The 20,446-nt window shown below is 40.9% G+C and overlaps 1 protein-coding gene across 1 annotated transcript in view; it reads right to left on the reverse strand.

The window, feature by feature from the left end:
- Positions 1 to 20,446, reverse strand: part of LOC113028738 (partitioning defective 3 homolog) — a 341,162-nt gene that overhangs the window by 131,701 nt on the left and 189,015 nt on the right. The window contains exon 15 of the mRNA XM_026179154.1: positions 11,481 to 11,628. Coding sequence (XP_026034939.1) covers positions 11,481 to 11,628 — 148 coding nt within the window. The remainder of the gene's footprint in view (positions 1 to 11,480; positions 11,629 to 20,446) is intronic.

Genomic DNA, 20,446 nt, shown 5'->3' on the forward strand with positions numbered 1-20,446 from the left:
ATAAGGGGGAACACTTCCAAACAAGCCATACTTGTTCAGTCATTTTCTAATCTACCAACTTAAACTTTAATATTTAACATTCTAACTGAGACCTGCAGAGTCACAGTCAAACCTTGGGGGGGATTTACATGGATGTACAGTCCTGGGAAGATTGTGGCATTGTGTTAACACACATCTGAGTGCACCATACCAGCAAACTGAATGCTCCTTACAAAGGCTGCTTTTATAGAGGTACTTAGTTTTTTACTAACTACACCCGTGACTGCAAAGTCATGTGAAACCTTCTTTTTCACATGACCATACTTTTGCATCTGTTAACCGGTTCTACTGAGAGCCTAGTCCTTTTGTCTTTAGATTGCTAATCTAAAGCAGTTAAGATGGCTACCAACACTGTACAGGTGAAATGAAGGCCATTTCTCACTCAGACAGCTTGACAGAGAACCGCAGGTGATTGAATTCCCCCTGTACTGTAAATCAGGAGTATTGGAGTAATGGCAGTGATAAGTCCAGGAAGTCAATTAGGCTAAGCTAAATGTATCATTCTCACAGTAGACAGACCAAGAAAATTCAGTTATTTTATAGTTGAATTTTGATTATTAATAAAAGTGGTTGAAGTAATTTCTCAAGTTATTATGATAGTTTCTTTCAATAATGTCTAGGATCAAGGGAAATGAAGGTAAGTAAAATCTGCACAGTCTATTAAAGTGAGAATAAATAGATATGGTTTTACTTCTGTAAATCTGTATAAGTAATATACGTGTAGAATTCTAAGGATATATCTGACCTTATTTTCTGAGCCTTTTCTGTCATGACAGCACTACTTAGTCATTTTCCCTTCAAAATTTCAAATGTCATGCTTTACAGTCAGTTTAGCAAAAGTGCGACAGTGTCAGTAAAAGATGCCCTGCGGTTGTGTTTCCACGGGGGCTTTTCTTATACCTGCATTTACATTCCCTTAGTAAGTAGATGGAATTGCTTCTCGGTTGCATCAGCAACAGAGACTTTGACTGCAGCAGCAACCCTGAACAGACACAGAGTATTAACTATGTCTTTCTAAAAAAAAACAAAAAAAACCCACCCAAAATAAAACTTTAAAACTTTTAGTGCATGTTCACTTACACCACACACGGACAGAACATTTGCTCAAACTTACAATATGCTCTCTTTAAGACGACACACCATCTATAATCACCTTACATACACTTGTGTCACGGTCCACTTTGCTAGAGGACACTGCTTTAATTAGAAAGTCTGCAGGCTTTTCTCCCAGCTTCATGAAATATTTCCAGTCAGGACCCCTTGACACAAGTGACCACCACTGCAGAAGAAAAGTCGTTACAGTTACCACTTCCATGCCTATGTGCACATGCACTACAGCACTGTATGAAGAGTGCGCAGGAAAAACCGGGGCCGTGCCGATGCTTTCAAAGGTGAAAATATAATTAGAAACTGCAGCGAATGCTTTTCTGCAGCTGTCAGCATAATCAGCATAGAGGGAAATCACAGCCCGCCTACTCATGATACTTGACTCTGAACATGACTAACCGGGACAATGAAACAGACGAGACTAAGGTTGGCTGGAGAAGACAAAGAGAAAATGGCTCACAGGGAACAATATGTTGATACGAGTTAAATCACACTGTGGTTCATAAAACTTGGCTGAGCAAAGGGCGGAGTGGGAATAGAGGCAGACGCTTTTCAGCAACTTGGAACAGCGAGGCTCAGATGGAGCAGCTCACTCACTGCTTTAACACCATTGTCTTTTATCAGCTCCTCACAGTAGCTGACGAGCCAGCCAGATCGACACGGTGAACAGTCATGTGTGTTGGAACTCGGAATAACTAGTGATGGAGGCATTTTGAAAGTCACTTCTGTTTGTTATGGAGAAGTGATTCTTAATGCAAAGTGCTGGTGAAATAATGAGCAAGAATATTCTTAAGGCCTTCTTTTGTAATTGTTGAGCGTCGTTTTACTCCCATCACACCCAACCAGTCGCAGCATAAGGCTGCCCCTCTTCTGAAATTTTGTTCTACTGGACATTTCTTCCTGATAAAAAGGAGTTTTTCCCTCCTACTGTCGCCAAGTGCTTGCTCACAGGCGGTTGTTTGATTGTTGGGGTTTTCTCTGCATTATTGTATGGTCTCTACCTTACATTATAAAGCACCCTGAGGTGATGACATAAAAAAAAAAAAAAACGACAGAAACTATGGAATTTTTCATGCAGTTATCTGGACTTCAACTCACTTATCTGAGAAATACATATGCTGAGTCGTGAAGGGACTATTTTTACTCTGATAATGAGTAATTGTTCACAGCAGGCTAATGTTTTACAAAGGGGCTATTAGGTAATTGTTACATAGATGCTTACCATCTTTGGGGTTAAGGAAAGAGACCTGTGGCAATATGATGATGTCACCATGACCTTTCTCACACTGTGATTAAAGATAGCCTCATGTGAGTCACACTGACAGAAGCAGGCTCACAGAAGACAACACCCTGGGACCCCTCTCATTACATCTTCTGTTCTGCTAAAAATAAATCAGCTTGTTTGGTGTGGTTTGCCATCTAGCAATAATAGTGCATTGTGAAGGATTAACAGGATCGCTGACACCTATTGAAGTCCAACATGATCACCCTGGCTGTTAATTGTAATGTTAGAAAATGACTTTTCAGTGTTGCCTCAGCCAAGGCAGCTCACATTCTGGTAATTTTTAAGGGAACGGTGTTGTATTTTGTATAAATTCAATTTTAAATGTAAAATCAGAAAAGGGCAGCATGACAGATGTTTACTTTTATTATGCAACATTATGTAGGAGTGGGTCATGGATAATAGCCACTGATTTGGAAATAATTGGATATGAATAACTTGAGTTCATTGTCTATTATTATGACTGTAGATTTCTAATGAACTAGGCAGCTCATTGTCATTCTTTTTATGAAGATATAACACATTTTGGGGTCAACCGGAAAGAAAGGCAGAGAAACGTAAAGGTTAGGTCAGAGGTCAGATGTCAGATGTGGTCAGTATCCAGTATCATTTACTAAATGTTAGTAATACAAACTAAGTCAGCAGAATTTTAACCAAGTTTTAAAGATAAAATACATTTTATGAAAGTTTGACCTTATTTAACCTTGAAGAAAATGTCAGAGGTCCGAAGTAATGTGACATTTAAAATCCTGATGTATCATTCCCTGTATGTTGTCAAAACAAACATTAGCAGTAAACAGCTCTATATAACATTATTATCACTTTTTAAGTCTTTATACACTACCTTCTGCATGTTTACAATATACACCACACTTGCAAAAATCATAGTTTTAAGGATTTTTGTCAATTTTTGACCAATAAATAATTAAGCTGACCTTGCAGGCCTTGGTGGACGTAAGCCAAAATTTAAAGCATTATTAAACATGACCCCACTCTACACCCCTGCCGAGCTATCTTGTTTACAGACAGAAAGTTGAGATGCATGCACACGCTACCAAAAACATAACCTCCAAGGTGAAAGGTAATTAAACAGTTTGCATATTCACTTTTACATTGCTAAAGCCACGCCAATCTCTCTGCACATGTTTCTGAAATTCCTATGAGTTGATACCGATGCCACAATACTGAAGCAAAGATGTTCTTGCTCCCTCTAACAGAGCGTGCGGACGAAGACGGATGAGCTCTCTGGCTCCAGAGGCCACCTGGCTGCATCCATCCAAATAGATCAGAGTATCGCTCTTCTCTTCTTTCTGCCCTCTGACCAAGCATTACCTGTTGAAACATTGAGCTGTGAGGTGAAAGGTCACACTAATAGCCTCACTCCATCTTCCCTCTCCTGCTCGATTTCCTCCATCTCTGTCCCATCACGCACTCTCACACTTTCTTTTCCTCTATGTTCTCCCTCCTCCTTTTCCTCCTTCTGTGAAACTTTGGCCTATTGATGTGGATGGAGGAGAGGTCATTAGTTGATCCATGCTGTCACAGCTATCAGACCCATACACGGATAGCAGCGGGTAATCACCCTAAGTACATACCAGCAGAAGCCGAAAGCCTTTATGTACACCAAGGGACATCGGTGCCGTTTTTCAGCAGTGTTCCACAAGGGATTCCTTCATTAATGCTATTGATCAGCGCATTTAGTAGATTGGCTTTATGACAATCTCTTCCTTGTAGGGAAACATGGCATCAAGACGTCTGGTATATGAAGAGCAGCTACTAAAGTGTGAGACTTATAGAGACACGTGGAGATGATCAATGCTTCCCATGGACACAAGAACAGAACCTTTAACATCCAGTCAATTTCTTATATATTTAGAATCCTGGCTGAAGGTCCCTATAACCACATACTGGCAAATGTGTGTCTATTATACACGTATGCTTGGAAAACTAAGGTGATGACAGCTTAATGCTAAAACATCAATTTATGGAAGTCATTGCTACGGCAAAGACTGTCTTCAATACATCGTCTGACCACCACTCTGCGACGTATTACCACGAAGCAACTAAAAGGTTTTTCTTTTCTAGAGGTCAAGCCATCGATGGTGTTGAATGAAGAACAGCACTCACATCCAAGGCTTTTATTTAGCCTGCAGATGGCATTTCAGGGAACAGCATCAAAATCACATCAATATTTTTTCCACACAAACAGCAGCCAGAGTAGCTCAATATCCAGAAACAGTATGTTAAAGAAAAAAAAAGTACTTTCACTTGATTCATTGTAACAGGTTGGTTTATAACATTAGTTTGTACTTTATACACAAATTAGAGTTACTGTGTGGTACTTTTTATGATTAGAGTCTCCCTTTCCCACAATATCACACAAATTATACTTTAAATACAACACTGCTGATATGCACAAGTGTTTCTAAAAGTAAAACTTCCTTCACCCCCATAATTGTCGCCAATTACCACGCTCATGTTTTTTCATAACTTAAAGGTGATATGTCACGCAAAACTTTCTTTGGAAAAACATCTTGAAAGTGCATCTTGCAAATACTGCTGCCTTTTATTTATTTATTTTATTTTTTACAGAATACATTAAAAAGATTGCTGCTAAACTTACGCTCACGCCACTTCAAAAGAATAAGCACAGCAAAGCAGAGAAAAGGGTCAAATTTCAGGGTAACACTATATACACACACTGATTTTAAAAAGAGCTCGCTATTCTTCTGACAGGTGAGCATAAAGAAAGGATGACTTTTTTATAGGATTTTTAATCACTAAAGGGTAAAATAAACTTCTACAAGTACCTTTTTTTGTTTGTTTTTTTAATTTGGGTCAATGTGCCTGCAGGATTTTACACCCTTGCCTGCATCGCACACATTACATCCTGCAAACACCTTCTTTCCTGTGTGACAACAGCAGGACTCTGCTCGCCTGGTTCCCACCTCCAGTCTAACTCCACTACCTGTCCCTCGCTGCTAGGCATGCACTCAGTTTGGGTCAAAAAGCCACATGCACAGAAAGCATTTGTGCACGAGCCTTAATTTTCACCCCAGCGTGTGGATCCCACACCCGGTGGCACTTTTCAATTAGACAGAACGGAAAGGCAAAAGCTGGGTGTGATGCTAACGACCTTTGTGGCAAAACCCTGACTGTCGCTGTCACAGTATGCACATGCAGGAGATTTTACTTGGCTCCATATTTCCTTCTTGCATATTTCCTCTTTCCTTCTTTCTTTCCTACTTTTTTGTGTAAATGAGACGGCTACTTTACTTGGTAGATCTCTATCCCTTCACCTTTAGAGGGCAAAACACGGGCATGGATGGAAGGATAGCATGAAAAAAAAGCAAAAAGTAGAGTGAAGAACTCATCTACTTTGAGCATGGAGTCAAGCAGAGTGCTTTATGTTCACCACCTGCTGACTGCAGATACAGCTTTTTGGCCATGATGTGTTCATGCACGTGTGAAGCTAACGCTGACAGCATCACAGAGCTGCATGGCTTACTGAAACAATCCAAGAATGGGACTACCTGGAACTATTGATCAGCTGAATTGCACACCAAGCAGACAGTCCTGAATGACAGCCCAAAATACTACAGGCAAGATCACAGCAAAAGTGTCCACATGATCAATGTAATGGCACTATACTAGCTTAATAGCACCTGTCTCCTGTGTGAGCATGTCTCTGCTGTTGCCATGATTATGATTCCTATAATTTCATTCAATTGCACCAATTAGATAAGATAAGAGATAAGATAAGATAGAACTTTATTAATCCCTCGGGTGGGTTCCTCTGGGAAATTCGACTTCCAAAGAAAGCACAGCAACGACCAAAGTTACAGTTACAGAACTGTTATATATATATATATACACACACACACACACACACACACACACACACACACACACACACACACACATATATAAATACAGAGACAAATATAAATAAAATATACAAAGGGGATAAATAGAATAAATAGGAATAAAAAATAAAAATACAAGTGAATTGCACATTTCAAGTATTGAGTCTATTGCACTGTTGACTATTTACAAAAAGTATTGCACAAGGTATTGTACAGTGAGGTGCAGAGGCACTACAGCTTAGTTGTTCCCCCCTCCTTTGTCCTCCTGTTTCCCCTCCCTCTCCCCTCCAGGGAGGAGTTAAACAGTCTGATGGCGTGTGGGACAAAGGAGTTTTTAAGTCTGTTAGTTCTTGTCTTGGGGAGAAGCAACCTGTCACTGAACAGACTCTTCTGGTTGTTTATGGCCGTGTGCAGAGGATGCCCAGCATTGTCCATAATGTCCATCAGTTTCTTTAATGTCCTTTTTACCCCAGAGACTCAAGGCCTTTTCCTCGTGTTTCAGAAGAAAGGCAGCCTGTGAATATTGGGTGTAGACTAGAGAGCCAGGTTTCTGATCAATACTTAAGGTAAGGTGAGATAAGGCATCTGAGGAGCATTGCAGCTATTTGCTCTTTTTTTTTAACAGTACACAGAGAGCACGACAACAACAATCATGGCTTGGCAGAAATATGGAGTTTACATTTTCACTGAATTGACTTGCTGCCATCTGCAATAACTCGCAATCACAGTCAGATCTTAATTCTTGAGCAGCAAAACCATTCCATCCCATTTACCTCTGTGTCTCGATTCATTTATAGAGGCGCAGGCAGCGTAATGCAGTGGAGCATCAGAGGAGAGTGCTTGATTTGGTTAGAGAGTTCCTTTGTTTGTCTTTTAAGAGATGGAATGCCTCAGAGTTTTGTCTGTAATCACCGTTTGCTCCAAAGGGGAATGCACAGCTCACATCAGTGGGTAGAAGCAGCTGCAGAGGTTCTGCGCGAGCGTGTAGTTCTTTTTAGTTTGTAGGTAATGCACTAAGTGCGCTGCACCATATCCCAAACTCCACACCTCTGGCCTTCATGATTCAGAAATTTAGCAGGTTAGATGCACTCAAAATCAAGTTGTCAGTCAAGCCCTGGCGGCTGTATGCTTGCTGACCTTGCTGAGCCAATCTCGATATCTGTCCCCTAACCACAACTGTCACATCTCACGCACCAGGCAATATGTCTGAGCCCCATATGAAATAACAAGCAGAAGAAGATGGAGCAAAAACAGCTATTCTCTGTCTAACCCGCAGACATTTACCATCAACACCGATGAATGCACTTCACTGTGACAGCTTCACACGTGTTTTCACAACACTATGCGTTGCCTTCATTTAAATTAAAGTAGGTAGCTGTTGTCTGCATGGCAGATGAATTTACGTGTGTAAGATTATGTCAGGAATATTTATGCTATTTGCCTCCAAAGTAAATAACGACACTGCTGACATTAAATCATGTCCAAGGTCATGAAGGGCCGTGGATAACAGTAAGCCATCGGCACTTATTTATGGACAAATCAGAGAGGACAGTGAAGCATCACTTCTTTTTACAGAATTAAAATGACATGAAATCTCTACCCTGGCTTTTTGTATTCTTACAGATGCTCACCCATTATTATGGATTGTGATTAGAGTGTGACGTCAGTCTTATCCTGTTTTTTGCCATCCAGGATCTGACTACCTCACTACACTTCAGGCGTTAACCCCCCACGAAATCAGCATGTACAAGGGAGAAAACTAGACACGGTTTTGCACTGGGAACCATCAGCTGTGATGACTGTTAACAAGTTGATCTTCTAAGTCATCAGTACAGAGCAGTCATTTCTACATGCTTACATGAGCACTCAACACTATAGTTCACAGTTCTGACGTTAGTGTTTTGACAAAAGTGGTCACAGACTGACAGACGTTTAAACATGAACCACTGCACTCAGTTCCTCAGCGACAGAGTGAGCAATCAGGAACAGTTTCCAATTACGACGCCCACTCACAACTCTAAAATAATATTCATGGGGCTGTCGGGGCAAATGAAAAAAAAGAAGAAGATAAATGCATCATCTATCAACATGTCTTCAACATAACAACAAGTTTCAAAATCAAGAGGGAATTGGGATTTCCCAAGTGTAAAGACAGGAGACTTGTCCAAGAAGAAATGCTCAGAAAAAAAACAAACATTTTCAGCTTGCGTATGAAAGGATTTTGGCTGGACAGATATTTTCCACTTGTATTGTATTTTTTTATTATTATTAATATTAATAAAATAAATAATCTAAGAAGATGCATTATATGGACAAAAGCACATTACACCTACAGAAGCTGCTCTACCATGGAAACACATACCTCGAAGCTCCTAGCACACTTTTGTGCTGATGATAAGGCCAGAGGAGGTTTGTAACTGGCAACTTTTATGCACTATGAACTTGAGCACTCAGTGACCCCGCTCTCTAACATTACCAGGTCTGCAAATTTGTGGCAGTTACAGGGTGATTGGGGAATATCTGATTTTATAAAGCTGTAGCAATGGAACAGAAAACAGCTGAATTCAAAGAGGCGTGGCCTAATACTTTTGTCCATATGGTGTATGCTGTAGGTTTTAAGTATCCAATATGGTGCAACATACAATATGGGGTGTCGTTCAAGGACAATGTGTGACTGTGATTCATTATTATCAGGATGTCCAAAAAACTCGCTGAAAAGCCTTCAGTTAATCCAAAATGCTGCAGCAAGAGTCCTGACAGGGACTAGAAAGAGAGAGCAGATTTCTCCTGTATTAGTTTCTCTTCATTGGCTTCCTGTTAAATTCAGAATTGAATTCAAAATCCTGCTCCTCACATACAAGGTCTTAAATAATCAGGCCCCATCTTATCTTAATGACCTTGTAGTACCATATCACCCTATTAGAGCACTTCGCTCTCGCTCTGCAGGCCTACTTGTTGTTCCTAGAGTATTTAAAAGTAGAATGGGAGGCAGAGCCTTCAGTTTTCAGGCCCCTCTTCTGTGGAAACAGCTTCCAGTTTGGATTCAGGAGACAGACACTATCTCTACTTTCAAGATTAGGCTTAAAACTTTCCTTTTTGCTAAAGCATATAGTTAGGGCTGGACCAGATGACCCTGAATCCTCCCTTAGTTATGCTGCAATAGGTGTAGACTGCTGGGGGGTTCCCATGATGCATTGAGTTTTTCCTTTTCAGTCACCTTTCTCACTCACTATGTGTTAATAGACCTCTCTGCGTTCAATCACACTTGTTATTATCTCTGGCTCTCTTCCACAGCATGTCTTTTATCCTGTTTTCCTTATCTCACCCCATCCAGTCGTAGCAGATGGCCCCGCCCCTCCCTGAGTCTGGTTCTACCAGAGGTTTCTTCCTGTTAAAAGGGAGTTTTTCCTTCCCACTGTTACCAAAGTGCTTGCTCATAGGGGGTCATATGATTGTTGGGTTTTTCTCTGTATGTATTATTGTAGGCTCTACCTTACAATATAAAGCGCCTTGAGGCGACTGTTGTTGTGATTTGGCGCTGTATAAATAAAATTAAATTGATTTGAATTGAACTCTATGATGGAGTACCATATTTATTGTAGCACTTCTTCGGAGCTACATGTCTTTTCACAGCAGCTGTGTTGTGTTGCAAAAATAAATAGGAATAAATGTTACTGCGCAGTAGACTTAAATAACAGAATTTTGTCAGTTTAAAAGATGAAGACATGTCAGAGAAAGTAGACATGGGTTAACGAGGACGTGACTCAGAGGCAGCCCGAAGACACAGAAGAAAAGGAAATGGCATATTCTTGCAGCGAGACAAGCCGAGTCAAAGATCTGAGACTCAGCTGAGCTTTAGCTGTGATAACTTACTGCTTTAGCACCTACTCCGCCCCCACCTCGAAAACTTTTCCACTTGGCTCATTTGACTCCCACTCTTCAGAATGAGATGAGAGCTACACACCCTTGAGGTTTCAATCGCCCAAAAAAAAAAAAAACATTTCCATCAGTGCCCCCACAGTTTTGCTTCTCATGATCAGAGCAGTGTTCTGAAAAACCTGCCAGTGGAATAAATAAGTCAAAGTAAGAGAAAAACCCAACCAATTTGAAAACATCTGATTGGGGCTGGAGGAGAAAAGCATGATGAAAGAGTGGAAAAAAAGAAAGAAGAGGAGACAGAGGGAGCGAGAGTGTCAGGGGCAAGCCCTATTGATCTGAAAGCTTAATTAACCATCAGATGCTTCTGACACAGTCTCTGATCTTCTATGATCAGTGGCAGTGTGGCACCACTCTTGGGGTGGGGATGGTGGGGAGGTTATAGAAAAGAAACAGGAGAATGACTGAGAGAAGGGCAGAAAGGAAGAAAGAGTAGATCAGTGATAGATTACAAATTCACTTTGCAGAGTGTACAGAAGGATGACGGGGTGATAGGTGACAAAGGAGAAAGACTAAAGACAAAGAGATCATGAGGAGACAGTTGATTGGGCAAGGAGGAGACAAAAGGACAAGAAGCATAATATGGATAAAGAAGATAATGTGAGGGAAAAGCGAGTTAAGGAAGGTGAGAGTGAAAAAGAGGTGTAAAAAGGAATGAAGGATGAAAAATGCTGTAGATACATTTGCCTAAACTTCATCATTTCCCAGAATAACGCCCTCCCCACACTGATGCAGTCACCTTCAGCTTCTGCACGCACGCATATGAGAAAGGTCTGCTGATACTGAGATGACAGCAGTGATTACTCGAGGATTGAATTGCCAATTCTAATACATCTGAAGAGCCGAGATCTCAGCCTGGTGATGTCATCTGGGCAGAATGGAAATTGACCCAAGTGAAACCAGTCAGGAGCGAAGTGAAGGTGGGGAGGATTGAGTCTGACATTAATCCCTGGGAGGTTTAAAGAGTGAAACAGCACACCTTGGAATGTGATGTGGGGGGTGAGGGTGTGAAGGCGATGCATTTCAGAGGTGCTTTGGCTAATGTTAAAATTGATCTGGGCATGTCAGAAAATACATTCAGTGTACATGAGGTTAACAACTCAACCCGAGTTCCCATCAGGGTAAATCAGGAGAGCTTGGCCAAAAAATAAATCCAATTTGTGGAGTAATTTCTATCTAGCAGAAGGTGAAAGAGACATAAAGGTGAAGAAAGGGAAAATGAAATAAACGTGTTGACATGTTACACTCACCAATGCGTCCGATCGTATTAGCTCGTGGAGTGGAGACGCTGTCTGGGCCCTCTGTGGTTTCATAGAGAGAGTTGGAGATCCGTCGTTCATGGCTCTCCAGAATAGAGTTAAGAGGGTGCTCCAAAAATGAAGGGCTGCCAGGGACTTCCTACATGGACCGGGGAGAAAAGACTTGCTTACAACTCATCAGACAGACAAACAATCACATTGCCTAATCTAAACTAGTAACGTGCAGATTTAGGTTTCAAATACATTCTAAATCTGTGACTTTTTTGGATCATGTATTGTATTTACAGTATTCGTAAACTGAAAAAGGAAACTGAGTCAAATTAGTATTTTTTTTTGTTGTTGTTGCTTTTTCTCATCAAATACAGGACAACATGCTAACAAGCGTGAACAATCAAATGCTGCAATGCTAAGATGTGACAAAGAAGGAGCTACCAATCACCATCTTAGTTTTAACCAGTTTTGGGTGTAACACATTCAAAGTAACTCTTAACTGTAATGTAACATGTTACTGTACTAAACTGAGTAATTAAATTCATCATAGTAGTTACAATTATGTCATTACTTGAGTTACAAAGGTTCTTCGGTTATCTGTACACCACAAATAGAAAGAAAAAATTTTTTTTTCTTCCTGCGCACTTATGCTACAATCAGTTAACACAACTTCAGCACTTTGCGATCATCTGCACAGACAGCATGCTAACGCTAAGCTAGCCCAGAATCCGGAATTTTGTGTTTGCACGTGGAACTATAGCATATGGTTTATGTTACATGACAACATGTTTCAAGTCGTTTTACAGAGTAACGCTAAAGTAATGCAACAAGTGATTTAACAAAGTACTTTTTCCATCAAGTAAATAAATACTCTACTGAATAACTTTTAAGAAAAGCAACAGATAATGTGTAAAATATTACTTTTGAGCAATGACCCCAACAGCATATCAGTGTTCGCTAACTAGCTAACTAGGATTAGCACGAAACACAAAGTGCTATGTAGCTATGTAATACTTCTGCAGGTATTTTGTCATTAGCAAACTCTGATAAGCACTAAAAAATTTTATTTGATATTGATGCTAAGATCACCACTCACATTTATCATAGAAAGATATTTCATTACATAAAAACAGTCAGAAAGGAACAACTTGTGCTTTTAAACAATACATTTTAATAAAGCTATAGGTCATTTTTTTTAACTATAGAAGAATGTAAAGTAAACTGAAAAAGATTTCCATTGTTGCAATGTTTAAATTGTGTCTGAAGCCAGTGCAGTGCTGCTGTTTACGACCAAATCCAATATAATTATTGCTACAGTATCAGCAGCCAAAGTGGGCATAGTGCCTTGCAATGCATGTGAGATAATACTCCACCAGTATTATTCTATTTCAGTTTGTGAATATAGGATTACAAGGTGATGCACACATGGTGTTCACATAAAAATGGGTCAGTAGAATGGATCCCAGTGCTGTGCCACCAATACACCAAAAACATAGAACCGGTGCTTCAGTATCAATCTCAGGTTACATCTCGGTATTTTCTGCTTCAGCAGTGTGAAACGGGTCGTGCAGTAGTCAGAGCTGGATAAAGCTCAATGGATTTCCCATAGGCCAATAGATAGCTCTCTCTAACAATGAGCCCTAGTAAATGGACCAGTGACATTTGCCACATGGTCAATGTGCTGCACTGGTGGTTATTGAGCCCACTCACAGTCAGTGTATGTCAGTCTTGACAGCTGAACATGGTTAGTGGCTCGTCTGGGACCAGTGTACACAGATATTCTTGAGTATTCAAGAGCCAACAGCCTGTCAAACGTGGTATTTTGGATAGAAACAACCAAACCAAGAGTTTGGGAGTAGATAGGGAAAAATAAAAAGCAGATAGAAGAAAATAAAACCTGGGTATTAACCTAATTTCTCACAGTTCTTTATAGCAGCTTGTGGGCAGCCAGGGGAATCCACTGGAAAAGAACTCTCTGTACAGGACCTATTACAGATAGCTCCCTTGCAGCTAGACAGTCCAGCATGGCTCAACTCTATACTCTAAAGCACGCTTTAAACCAAGAGGCCCCAGCTAATATTGATGTCTCACAACACTCTGCTGGCTCCCGGCCAAGAAAAAGGGGAGTAAAAATGTAACAACAAGAGCAGCAGGGAGACAGAGGAGCAGGATGGAGACGAGGGGGAGAGAAAAGAAGAGGATGTGCTGCTGAGGCTTTTGTGAACAAATGACAGGTTTTACAAAAAAAAAAAAAGGGGAGAATTATTGGGTGTGGGAGCTGCGGCCCTGGTGAATTGTGGGTGCAGTAAAAATCACATCCTTGCGGGAGCTGTGCGTCCTGGGAGATGCATACCGGGGTAGAAGGACTTATCGGCTGTTTAATATAAATGAGAGGTTTAATGAGGTTGAAAGCACAAGACTTTATCGGGACAGCGTGTTGATAAGAGAAGATGTCGGAGTGAAGCGTGCACGAGTGCGCGTGAAACAGGGGTGGGGGGGCTGGGTCAACGCAATTACAATCAGAGCCGCGGCCACTGCCAGCCTTTTAATAAAAAGCACGTCCCTAGATGATTCAGACTCAATAAGGTTCAAATTGTTGAAATGAAGATTTATTTAACTCGCTTTTCTCTCCTTTATTCAGCCTGCACTCTGCACTTTTTAATCTGTCTCAGATCAGCCAGAGACTTGTCACGAGCTTGACAGAATTAAGATGGAAGGTTTTGGGTAAGAGGTAGGTGGAAATATGTGGAAAGATTGGAACAGAGAGAGCAGCTAAGGACCAAAGTGATATGAAAACTATGTACAGAAGGCACTGAGTGGAATAGATCTCAGAAGGAATACCAAGTCCCCTCTATCTCTAAGAGTCGGACAGGTTTATGTGAAATGTATTTACTGGCTTCTATGGCAAACAGACATTGGAATAAACATAACACAAAGTCAAAATTGCAGCAATTTAATCTTTGTGTATTCAGTATTAATTAAATCCGCTTCTGTGCATGCTAATGCTTTAGCCCCGGCTGCCTCTGCTAACACACTTGTGAATATTTAGCGGTGCAGGTTTCTACGAAAACCTGTGACACGTTCATGCACAGTTTGCCACCAACTAATATTCAGTTGTCAAGATATCCTGTTGTGATGGGCAATTCTGGAAACATTCTGATAATGAAATGGAGAAAGAAAACTGCTTTGTGATATAACAGCAAGCCCATTTATTCTAACATCAATTGGGCAACTTGGCGAAGACGCAGATTTCTTTATTTTAATTTTTGGGGGGGTTTGTTTTTTCTAAAGGTGTGCTTGCTCCTTTAAGTCTTTCAGTGATGTTTAGCCCTTTCTTACCACCGGGTCTCATCATATTATCACGTTTTTAATGTGTTTTAATCTAGTCATTTTCAGAGTGGATTATCGTGTTGACAGAGGGAGAGGGCAGAGCTCTGCGACTTACACTGAGATCGGGAGCTGCTCCCCTCCCGCTGGACTCGCTAAACATGCATGTGCGTTTGTGTGTTCAAGGCAATGCTTTAATGTGCAGTGCACTTGCATATCTGCGTGTGTGTGTGTGTGTCTGTGTGTTCTAAATACATCTGTGGGAAGTGCAGACTTGTGCACAAATGTTGTTTTTTTTGCCTGCACATCAGCATCTCCCTGACCTTGAGTACTCAGTAAGGGAGAAGAAGCAGTGTGTTGACAGGCATGGTCTTAAGCTGTCAACCAAGGCTAATAATGTCTAGTCCATGGCCATTTCCTGGCCTTCTATCCTGGTCTCAGCCTGTTGCCGGGGCCCTAATCCAGTCAACCTCCACCATAATGCTGTAATTACAATTCTTAAGCTGCTGCATCCTGCCCCCGGCACAACTCACCTCTCTGCTGGCTAGATATACCCCACTTTCATTAGCTTCTCACATCCACCTAGAGCCTTAACCTAATGCCTGTGCCTCCCAAAGTGGACTCGCAAGTCTTTTAGGACTTCTTAGCAAAACTTCAATTTCACCAAAGTATGACACAGATAGAAAACCAGCACAGCAGTGAGGTATGTGAGAATAACACCTGCTCAGGTTTAACTGTTAAGCCACTGCTCTGTCTCCAACTGCAACATAATAAAGGTCTTGTCTTGTTGCCTAGCGAACCATCTATCTACAGGCTGCAGTCAAATACTGTGAGACTTTAAAGCTCTTTCCTCTCACACTGGATGCAGCAAGAATACAGGAGAATACATGTCGTGGTTTTCTGTTACATATATTTCAAGCATGTATGGAAGTTGTGCAGTGCCTGCGAGTGCTGTCCACTTTTAATGCTGTATGAAAGCAGTTACAGCAAAAGTTTCATAGTAAAACAAAGTAGTTTTGTACTTGAAAAACAAATAGGCCCTTTTCACATTAGCTGTTTTGTCATGCAGTCATTGGAGGGTAAACACAGGTGTAATTATTAACATTAATTAGATCGGCAGAGGCCAAGGCCCTGGTGCTGTGATGGCTCACTGGAATGGTTAGGAAACAATAAATAAAACAGCGTTAATTAACTGGATTGTTTACATTAATGTTTACCGTGTTAGGACGTGTCAGAATGGTCCTTCAGTGAACCAGCAAATTAGCAATAAAATAAATAAAATTGTGTCATAATAAGCTGTCAGTGTTTCTGGTGATGAAAATATAAATTGCAGGTTGGTACATGGAGGTTTTTAGCATTGTGTTTATACTACTTAAAGTACAGGCAACAAGTGTTCAGAGACTTAAATTTAACAATTAGCCTGAACACAATTTTTCTGATTGAAAGGTGTCAGAATACACAATGCATTGCAATTTGTTCCGTATGGGTGCCCATGCTGGGCCCTGTCGACCGCTGAAAGTGCCAACAAAGGTCACAAGATCTGGATCATGGAACAATAGAGCAATCGTGCTTTCTTTTATATCACGTGCAAACTCAGGTGTGTGTGATGCTTACTTGGAAAGCCAGTGGAGGCAATGTGATGTTCTGTGATGTTTTGGGCAATATTCTTCTGGGAAACCTTAGGTCCTACTATTTATTTGGATGTTACTTTGACACGTACCACTTACCTATGCAGACTGTGTACACCTTTTCATGCAAACAATATTCCCTAACGGCTGTGGCCTCTTTCAGCAGGATATTGTACGTTGTCACAAAACAAAAAGCATTTGACAACGAGTTTAAGGTGTTGACCTGGCCTATAAATTCGCCAATTCTCCATGACAAACTAGTCTACGGAGGGCCCACCCCACAACTTAAATCATCTGCTGCTAACATCTTGGTGAAGAAACCAGTCCATGCCTCGATGGGCCAGGGCTGTTTCGACAACAAAAGGGGAATATTAGGCAGGTGCTGTCAACTCATCTGTCACAAGAAAAAGGTAGGGTTAGATGAAACTAAAGATATCTAGCTCACTAGCACTCCAACAGAAATGACAAAACATTCGTTGTTTTTTAAAATGATCAAAGCTTTTACATACTGTATTTACACTTAACATTCTCCTCACGCACATTAATAACTTTTTTGTAGCTCTACGCTGAAAACCACATGATTACTCATACCAAGCAAATAGGCTTCCATTGACTTTTCTTTTATTCAACAGGATTTATAATTGCGGGTCACAACCGGTCTGCACATTTGTCAAGTTCAATAGCAGTTCAAGAATCTCATACATAACTCATACCCGAGCACTATGCTGTGAAGTGAAAGGCGTACATCTGTGTATTTGTATTTGCATACAGTTACATATGTTGCTCAACAATACTTGAGTTTTCAGAAACTAAGCACACACTTCACCTCCACAGTCCTCAGCCATGCCCAAGCAGCCCACTCAACCGCTAGATTCAATATATTATTCTCTCAATTGGTCCTATTGAGTTTCCCCTGCCGCTCCTAAATGAGTTAGTCCGTAGAGAGCAGGCCGGGAATGAGGGCCCGGCAGCGCTGGAATTGCATTTCTGCTGCTCTGTGATCCGCTTTTCTCAATTTAGTCACTGTGTCATTGCAAACTCCATCTCCCAGAGTGCACTGCTCTGTGCCCTCACTTTATCCCTTCCCATGAATCACTCCCATTTGCTATGACAACAGGTGAGCTCTAGTTCCTACATGTCACTATCTAACTTGAATTCAATCAGTCCATACGAGTGGCCAGAGGGTTGGTCAACACAAATTTCCCTCCCTTTCCTGCCTCTTTTGCGGGGCCAGAATCTCATTGTCTTAAGGTCTCTCCCAGCAGTGGTCAGCTCAATACTAATAAAACCATAATTTACTAGGCTGGGGCTCTGATTGATAGCTCTCTCAAGGCTCTATCGATCAGCCCTTCTCTCATCCGACTGAGCGTCTTTTGTTAGGACCAGCCACTTCCTTCCCCCTTGTCTCTTTGCATAAACCGTCTCTTAGTGACTAACAGCAATACTATTGGAATGGATTACAAACAGGCCTATTGGCATGCTGAGGACATTGTTTTGGTGCTCTTTCACTTACAGAATCAGCTGTTATATGTAGTCTCTTCACAGATTTAATTGAGTTACTATGGCTATGAGTCCTTATGACGCAACAATGTTAAGGTGAAAGCATGAAGTAAAGTCTGCGCCACATTCATCTCACTTCTGTGCCGTCTTCTATCTCTTATCAATAATAAAACAGTGTTTTTAGCTAGCCCATTACTGTCTCTGGCCACATTCTCCAAATAAAGACAAGAGTCATAGCAAACAAACCAATTTATGAAGAGGTGAGGTCATTCTTGCTGTTGCTCAGCAGAACCCTTTCATGAGAAAATTGCATTAATTGGATTCAAACCAATGTGCGTAAAACAGACAATGGCTGAATATACTGCCTCTTTTGTGTATTTGCCATGCGTGCTTCCCTTCTTTGGATACAACTGAATAAAAGAAGTTGTGAAAAGATCCAAATTCGTGCAAATAATAAAGATCTCTTACAAGAATACAAGCAGCCTAATAACGTGCCCTTAAACTACCAACATTATTAGCATGTTAGAGGTCAAAGAATCTAAGCGACCTCTGTAGGTGTAGCTGCAAGGCTAAACCTGGGCCCTATTTGAACAGAAGTGCTGATCAATAGAGCACAAACACAATCTGACATCCAAGATTAGTATGCAATGGTTGCATAATATGCAAGTATGCCAACAGAGGACAACTCATGATGAGCACTCATGATGTAAAAAAGAAACATAAAGAAAAAACCCAAGAGAAGTTTGTCTAAATGAATGTTGACAAGTCACAGTGCACCCGGGAGAATGTTGTTTGGACTGACGAAGCCAAATTTTAGCGTTTTAGTCACGCCTCAGCTCCGTTTCTACAACAACGTTCCCATTTCACCCATGCCATTTCCATTTTATTACATTTCTAAACATAATAGAATATCTGGAAAAAAAAAACCACATGCCTGCTCTGTTTAATATAGCACGTTTAATATGGTGGTTGCCAGTTTTGTATTAATCACGTCTGGTGGAAAACCCCCACCCACCCTCCCACCCCTCCCCACACTACTCGCATTGCCCTTTCATCATTACGCATCATTCTGCTATAAAGCCTGCCACATTTCTTCCATTTAAGCGCTGATGTTGATTAGCTGTCATGCATGTCAGGATGTCAGTGTAGTAAATGTTGGGATTACTCATGGTTCATTTGTCGAGGAACAGCAAAAAACAGAATGTTGCTGTATACGAGGTGAAATGTTAATGGCTCAAGAAACGGGGAACACGGGAAACCAGAAAAGCATTTCTCAGGAACCTAAATGCACTCGGCCAGACACTGCAGCAATTGTCCCACACGGTATATACGCAACCAGAGGTGCAAGACTGTAAAGTGTATGAAGAGGTCAAAATATAGGGAATGCTTTACATAAACCTTTATATTTATATCTATGCAGTGTTGACAGAAAGGCACTAAAGACAGCTAGAAATATTTTTATTATGTCTCCTGAATTCTGTGATCGAGCTCCACAATGTAAAAATAGCACATTCTGATTTTCAACTCAGCCTGCAGATGCAAAGAATGAGCAAAGTCTTACCCGACAAACATAGAAAACAAAGGCACAAATGATTTTGTGGTGAAGTATCTTGTAGAAGAATGTTTTTGTTTAATGCAGCGCTTTACCAGCAAATTGTCATAAACCTGTCACGAAGGATTGGTGGAAAAAAACAAAACAACGCGACTGCCAGTCTGTCAAAAAAAAAAAAAAAGCCCATGTCTGCAGGAGATCTCAGTCATAAATAACATCACAAATGCACAGAGAGGCATAATATGTCATGTGATGAATTACAAATCAGTGAAACTAAACCAAACCGCATGCATGCTTATCATCAGCCTGTCAGCTTTTAGACACCTGTGTGATAAATATCTTAGAAATATCATGATGTGCAAAGGCTGTTGGAACACACAGAAACAGACATTTACCTCTAAGTTAACTTTCTTAAACACAATATTTGAGTTTGTGCATGTTGGACATTATATAGCACTAAACTACAACAACAGTCACCTCAAGGCACTTTAAAGTAAAAAAACAACATATACATAGAAAACCCCAACCATCAGACAAGAACCTATGAGCAACCACCTTGGGGACAGTGGGAAGGAAAAAACCCCTTTTAACAGGAAGAAGCCTCTGGCAGAACCAGGCTCAGTCAGGGAGAAAGGACAGAAGACACACTATGGAAGAGAGCCAGAGGTTAACAATAACTAATGATTAAATGCAGAGTGGCCTATAAACACAGAGTGTACTGTCAAGACTTAAGTGAAGAAGAAGCATTCATTGCATCATGGGAAGTCCCCAGCACCTTAGATCTTTTGCAGCGTAACTAAGGGAGGATTCCTGATCCAGCCCTAACTCTAAGCTTTATTAAAAATAAAAGTTTTAAGTCTAATCTTACAAGCAGAGAGGATGTCTGTCTCCTGAATCCAATATGGGAGCTGGTTCCACAGAAGAGGAGCCTGAAAGCTGAAGGCTCTGCCTCCCATTCT

The sequence above is a fragment of the Astatotilapia calliptera genome, chromosome 9, assembly GCF_900246225.1.
Source record: "Astatotilapia calliptera chromosome 9, fAstCal1.2, whole genome shotgun sequence".
Lineage (NCBI taxonomy): Eukaryota > Metazoa > Chordata > Actinopteri > Cichliformes > Cichlidae > Astatotilapia > Astatotilapia calliptera.